This window comes from Acyrthosiphon pisum, chromosome A1 (genome assembly GCF_005508785.2).
Source record: "Acyrthosiphon pisum isolate AL4f chromosome A1, pea_aphid_22Mar2018_4r6ur, whole genome shotgun sequence".
NCBI lineage: Eukaryota > Metazoa > Arthropoda > Insecta > Hemiptera > Aphididae > Acyrthosiphon > Acyrthosiphon pisum.
This window is the reverse complement of record NC_042494.1, coordinates 112464287-112470556: the sequence shown is the minus strand read 5'-3', so window position 1 is coordinate 112470556 and position 6270 is coordinate 112464287. Positions and strand designations below refer to the sequence as shown.

Here is a 6270-nt window from a genome sequence, read left to right as displayed (position 1 = left end):
ACTGCATATTGTCTCGAAACAAGGTAAATAAGACGTCCAACGAGTAACGACCAACCCGGAGATGTTCTCAAACAGGAATATTTTGAGATGATTATTATTATTATTATTTATATATAATACAAATTAAGTGTACAGTTTGCTAGGTACCTGGTTATTATTCCACATTGTTCCAGGTAACTATTATTTAATCAACCCAAAAATTTATATTATGAGAAATACTTAATAATTTACATCATTATTTATTAGTTACTTAGTTTAATTACATTATTTAATGCAAAAGTAGACCAATCAAATAAAATTCTGTTTATTGACATTTTATATTTGTCTAATTTGTTATAGTATAATAAAAAAATTATCAAGAATTAATTAATTAGTGGCAGGTAGTTCAAGTTGGTATAATTAAATACAATTCATACAATAATGTATTTTTTTTTACAACCGTAGTATGTAACATTATCTTAATTTTAAAAATTTACAACTTATCAACCATTTTTAATATATGACGTTGCTCTTGTTCCTGCCATTCTTTATCCCCATCCTCGCCTAGGTTTCCAGCATATTCTATAAACAATATATTGTTTTATTATTAACTATTATTCAATCAACCCAAAAATTGATATTGTGAGAAATACTTAATAATTTACATCATTATTTATTAGTTCATTACCAAACTTTTCTAGATGAATTATTAAATATAGCTTAACAACCTAATGACTAATTAATTAATTAATATTGATTAATAACAATAATATACAGTAACATTAATAATTTATAACTTTATCAGATAGTTACCTCTCATAATTTGACGAATAGTTTTCAATGTTCCACCTCGCATATTTAAAATGTGAGTTACTCTCTTTTTTATGTTTGGGCCACTATTACAAACTTCCAAAGTAATATAATCAACCAGTTGCAAAGAAAATAGACCTCCATTTAAACGTTTCAAATAGATTTCATCTTCATCTTCTTCCCCAGTGTTCTACAAAATGTTTTCAACAATAAAAAATGTAATGGTTACGTAATTATTACTTTACCTTTTCATCAATTTCAGCATCGATCATTTCAACCTTTTCCATATACTTAAAATGAAGTTCCATGAGTCTATCAACTTTTTCCATATCATTTTCAGCAAATTTAGTCATTAGACGTTGTCTTTGTGTACCGCGACAATTACGTAACATATTGGCTATTATTGAAATGACATGTTCTGCAACAATATGTGCATATGAGTATATGAATTTCCTTAAGCCCTTAAATAACAAATTCAATTTAGTACCTTCATGTTCTTCTGTACTAAGCATTCTTTTTCTGTTCTTTTTAGGAGTTTTCATGAATAGTGGGAATATGGTACGAAGTCCCAAAATATCTACAAATTTGTTGCAATTGTCTTTGCCTTGTGGACCTGACAAAGCATGATTCAATACCTTTAATGAACCATTTCTGCTTAATTTTTTTTCCCTAAAATATTTAGAATGTTTTTTAAGCTTTTAATAAATATCAAAAAAAAATAAACAATATGATTGATTAAATGATAAGTTACCTTAATATAAGATTCATAAGCTGAAGTCCTTCACCTCTCAAGAATCTATCTCTGTTTTGTTTATCCATTAAACAAGAACAAAGACAATCAAAAAGATTTTCCATCATTTCTTGTTCATCCGGGGAAGAAGGATCGTGTCTTTTATAATACTAAAAATAAATTTAAACATTGTTAAAAACTATTTGAAATGTTAACTACATAAATATTTACTGCTAGTTGTTGTAATAAATTGTCAATGCCTCCGATTTCTCCAACTAAAGCTCTATTCTCTTCATTGTTTTGTAACAATATAGATAGGATTTCACTACTATAAAGTTTATTACCATCATAAGGCATTTTAGCTTTAATTCTTTTTAAAAGCCATGGAATAAGACCTTGTTTACCAACATCGACCACAACGTCAGGCCTTAGTTCCATAATATTTTCAAATATTCCTAAAGTTGTATGTACACCATTAGCTTCTTCTTTCACAGATTCATCCATACGTTCAAGATTTTGTACTAATAGAGCACATATTTGTTTGCTGAGCAATGCATCAATCAATATTTCTGTACCTTCTTCATTTTCATTTAAAGAATCAAGATCAGTTAGTTCCTAGAACAATGAATGCATTACAATAATAACTTTTAACACATATACTTTAATATTACAAACCTGTAATAAATTGACAACTGCAACTGCTATGTCAGTGTTTTCGTGAGTAAGTAATTCTAACAAAGATAATACAGCTTTTAGGTTGACTAATACAGGATATAAATCTGGAACAGTTGCTATAGCATGCATTTCTGTTAAAATATCGTGCAACTCAATTTCTGATTCCATAAACCTAAATTAAAATAAGTATGATAAAATTATGAATACAAATCATACTTAAAAAATTACTTTTCAGGATTTTCAGGAAATTTTATTCGCATTTCTTGGTTTTTCAGCACTTTTTTTTCAAACAATAAAATCATGCGTTTTAAAGCTGCTTCATCTAAGACCCCGTCCTATGAAAAAAATAAAATTAATATCTTATTTAAATCTCAAATATTTAGATATATTATTTTATTTTATTATTATTTGATGTGTTCCTTACATCAGTACCAGCAAGATTTTCATCAACTAGTTTTTGCACCATATCTTGCCGTTCTTGTTTCATTCGCTGTTCTTCTACGAGTCTTTCTTGTTCTGCTTTTAATCGTTCTTGCTCTTGTTTCTCTATTTGTTGAACACGATGTTTGGCTAATCGTCTAAGTTTTTTCTGTCGTTCATAATCTGTCTCATTTTCTTGAATTTGATTAACTTCTTCTTCAGGTAGTGGTCGTTTTGGAGTGTTAGCAGGCTAAAATAAAACCACATTACATTAGGTATTAATACCTATAATGATAAGTATTGCCTAATTATTTGAGTATTTGACAGGCATGTATTGTTTGTTACATACTTTGTAGTCCAACAGTTCTCCGATATCCATGATAGTATTTAAATAAAACTAGTTTAGCCCAATTTCTTGGAATCTTATTAACCCAACTTCGTTGTGTCACAGTCGAAGTTTGAAATTAGATTTAATATTATGGACATTTATAACGTTATTTTAAGTTTTAACATTATCTTTATTCTATGTTAACATGTATTGCTATATTATAATTCTTCGAATTAGTCGATGTGATAATATTGATAACGATATTTACAAATGATTGACATGGTATTGGTCACGGACTAAGGTATAATATCTTGGTCCGTGGTATTGGTCCCTATCATGGATACTGGTATCGACATGGTTGGAGGGTAGTAGAGGAACGGTACCCAAATGTTTTGACACCGCCACTCAAAACAAATAGGGGTAAAAGCGCTCCTAGTAACAAATAACGTAACTGATATAATAATTAGGTGTAATTTCGGGATGGGGGTACTTTTCCCGAAATTTCATAGACCTATAAACTAAAAACTTAGTTTATAGGTCTATGTGTAATTTACATAGAACAATCATTGTATTTTTATAACACATGTGTAGATGGCGCTTTTACCCCTAGTTAGTAGTCGTACCTTTCAGCCAAGGTTTATAGATAATAGATTATAGATTATCTATAAACCTTGCCTTTCAGCAGAGCTGCAGCGTTCGAAACATTTGAACTTCACTGATAAGCTGCTCGTTTCCAGTCACCCTCACCCATCACGGTTTAAAATATACAGACTTCTATAATATCGTGACAAATTATATAATGACGTATAATATTATAGAAGTCTGTGTTTCCAGTCCATTACAGTCCATGGTTATTGGTAACTATATTATCTATATCGAGGTATAAGTGGTGAAGCAAATTAACAAGACGTGCTATGGTGGAAACAATTTGTAGGTACCTTCCTATTCCGGATGTTCAGTATATTATGAGTAAATTAACATCCCCCCCCCTGACTGTTTTCGATCTAGTAGGACATTTCCCCCCTATTTTTTTAAGTTAATTATTGACTAATAATATTGAATTTAATAAAATAATATAATTCATTTTTTAATATGAAATTTTTTATATTAAAAAATCCATCCATATAAAAATGAATGTATGTGTGTTTGTGTGTCCATATTACCATGGCAACCAGCCCCAGGAGGAGATACAGAATGTTTGTCTGTCTGTGTGTGTGTGTCCTTTGGTTGCCATGATTGATGGTTACCATGGGTTTTGGAACTATTATAATAATAATTTGTGGTTGCCTGGTAACGGAGTGCACGGGATCATTTGGTACAGAGATAAATTAGACTTCTAGGCATAAGATAGGCTAATTTAAAACGAGATAGGACCAGGGAGGTGCTCAAATAGGGACTGTGATTTCCGATGGAAATTTTTGTTTATAAATGGTTGCCATGGGTGTCAAAGCCATTATAATAATAATTATTGGTTGCCATTGATTTAAAATTGCTGTTATGGTAAACGTTATATTATACAATAAAACATATTATTTTAATGGGCCACGAAGTGCATGAGAACAGCTAGAAAAATATGTAATAACTTAAAAATATGATAAATATAAAAACTACTCCTGTTGATAGTTAGCGCGCTATTACCTTCCTCCAGGTGTTCAGAGGGCTCTCGAGATTGTGTATTTGAGAATTAGATTAAATACACCGTACAATATAATTTTATGTAAAAAAAAACATATAATGTAATAACTGCAATCAATATACAATATTATATTAATTACCTTACCTGATTCGCAGTTGTTTGTGGATAATTTAATAATAATAATATTTATTTTAATAATAATAAATATATAACACCCTAAGGGGTAAAAGTACAGTAAGTTTAAATTAACAATTAAATACAATTAAATCAAATTAAACATGTAGATTTAAATTATAAGTACAGGATTTTATCTTAGTATAGGAGTCGAAAAAAAATCAAAATTATGAATTAAATTGCATGATGTTGTTAGGCGGCACACCGGACTATTAGTAAAGTAATTATTTTTTGAATTAGGAATAGAAAAGGGTGGGTTAAATCCAGTCCTGTAAAATATTTAAGTAAAAGTATTTGAGTAAAAATATTCAAATACTTTTTTAAGTATTGAATAACTTTTTAAATACTTTCAGCATGAAGTATTTTGAATGGTATTTTAAATACTTTTTTTTGTATTAAATACTTTTTGGTATTGAATACTTTGGTTTTTTATTTCGAACATTTTATTTTTATTCGAAATAATTGGTTGGAAAAATATTATTGTCAACTACAATAATAGAATAATAGTTTTATTTAATATTCTGTATTTTTGTGTTAAGGTCGCTCCACACTATGCATGTTCCGCGTTTCGCGTTTTGCGTTTCACGTTTCGTAGTGTTTCATAGCGTTTCGTAGAAAAGGTATACACAGTACACACTATGCATTTTTCGCGTTTCCCGTTTCGTGTTTTACGTTTCGTAGTGTTTCGTTCAGTTTTCAGTTTACTGTTGCTTAGTACGATTATTTCGTGTGAACATACAGGTTGTTTATTCTTTTTTATTTAAATAAAAATGAATAGTGATAGCGAAGATGAATTATCAATCACTAGTGCAATTTATATTGTATTGGCTTCAAAACTAAAAAAAAAAAAAAAAAAACCAAAAACACAAAGATGGTGGACTACAACTTTATTTAAAAATCGAGATCTATATGTATAATATTTATTTTAATAATATCCTATATATTATATATTATATATATATATATATGTATTCTATATAAATGTTGTAGATACAGTGGTAATAAATTAATGAATGACCTATCATACGAGTGTTCTAGAAAATTCGAAAATTTTTGTCGAATGACTTCGGCAGATTTTGAATATTTACTTAATTTAATTGGTCCATCTATTTCTAAACAAGACACTCACTTAAGAAAATCTATACCTGCTCGGGAGCGTTTAGCTGTAACTTTACGGTTTTTGGCCAGTGGAGATAGTTAGGTAGCAAAGTTTAAGCTACTTGTTCAAAATGTCACTTCAAGTTATTTCATTAATAATAATTGAAGTGTGTGAAGCATTGAAAACAAAACTTTCTGATCAAGTAAAGGTAATTTATTGTAAATTAATAAATATTTAATAGTATTTAACATAATTAGATATTGCTGAAAAATGTTTTAATTAGTATTTTTATTTTAAATTTTGATTTAACCAATCATAGTCCAATGTCCCTTCAATAACTTTAGTTGACGCCTCTGTTTGGTTGTTGAGTGGTGGAGATATTATATAGTGATGAACGACTGGGTGTTGAGGAATTGGAT

The 6270-nt window shown here is 29.0% G+C and overlaps 1 protein-coding gene across 1 annotated transcript; it reads right to left on the bottom strand.

The window, feature by feature from the left end:
* Nucleotides 1-288: 288 nt before the first annotated feature.
* LOC100167105 (beta-catenin-like protein 1) lies at nt 289-3295 on the bottom strand. Its single transcript, XM_001944013.5, has 10 exons — nt 2964-3295; nt 2619-2864; nt 2423-2529; nt 2195-2366; nt 1751-2134; nt 1541-1689; nt 1277-1458; nt 1035-1207; nt 793-979; nt 289-561 (listed from the first exon to the last, which is right to left on the bottom strand). The coding sequence occupies exons 1-10, from the start codon at nt 2991-2993 to the stop codon at nt 473-475; spliced, it is 1719 nt and encodes a 572-aa protein (XP_001944048.2). The 5' UTR covers nt 2994-3295; the 3' UTR covers nt 289-472.
* Between the last annotated feature and the right edge of the window lie 2975 nt (nt 3296-6270).

Coding starts and splice junctions, on each gene's coding strand:
- LOC100167105 (XM_001944013.5), bottom strand. CDS start 2,993: ATGGATATCGGAGAACTGTTGGACTACAAA. Junction 1,690..1,750: donor ATTTATTACAACAACTAGCA/GTAAATATTTAT, acceptor ATTTATTTTTAG/TATTATAAAAGACACGATCC. Junction 1,208..1,276: donor TAGTACAGAAGAACATGAAG/GTACTAAATTGA, acceptor ATATTGTTGCAG/AACATGTCATTTCAATAATA.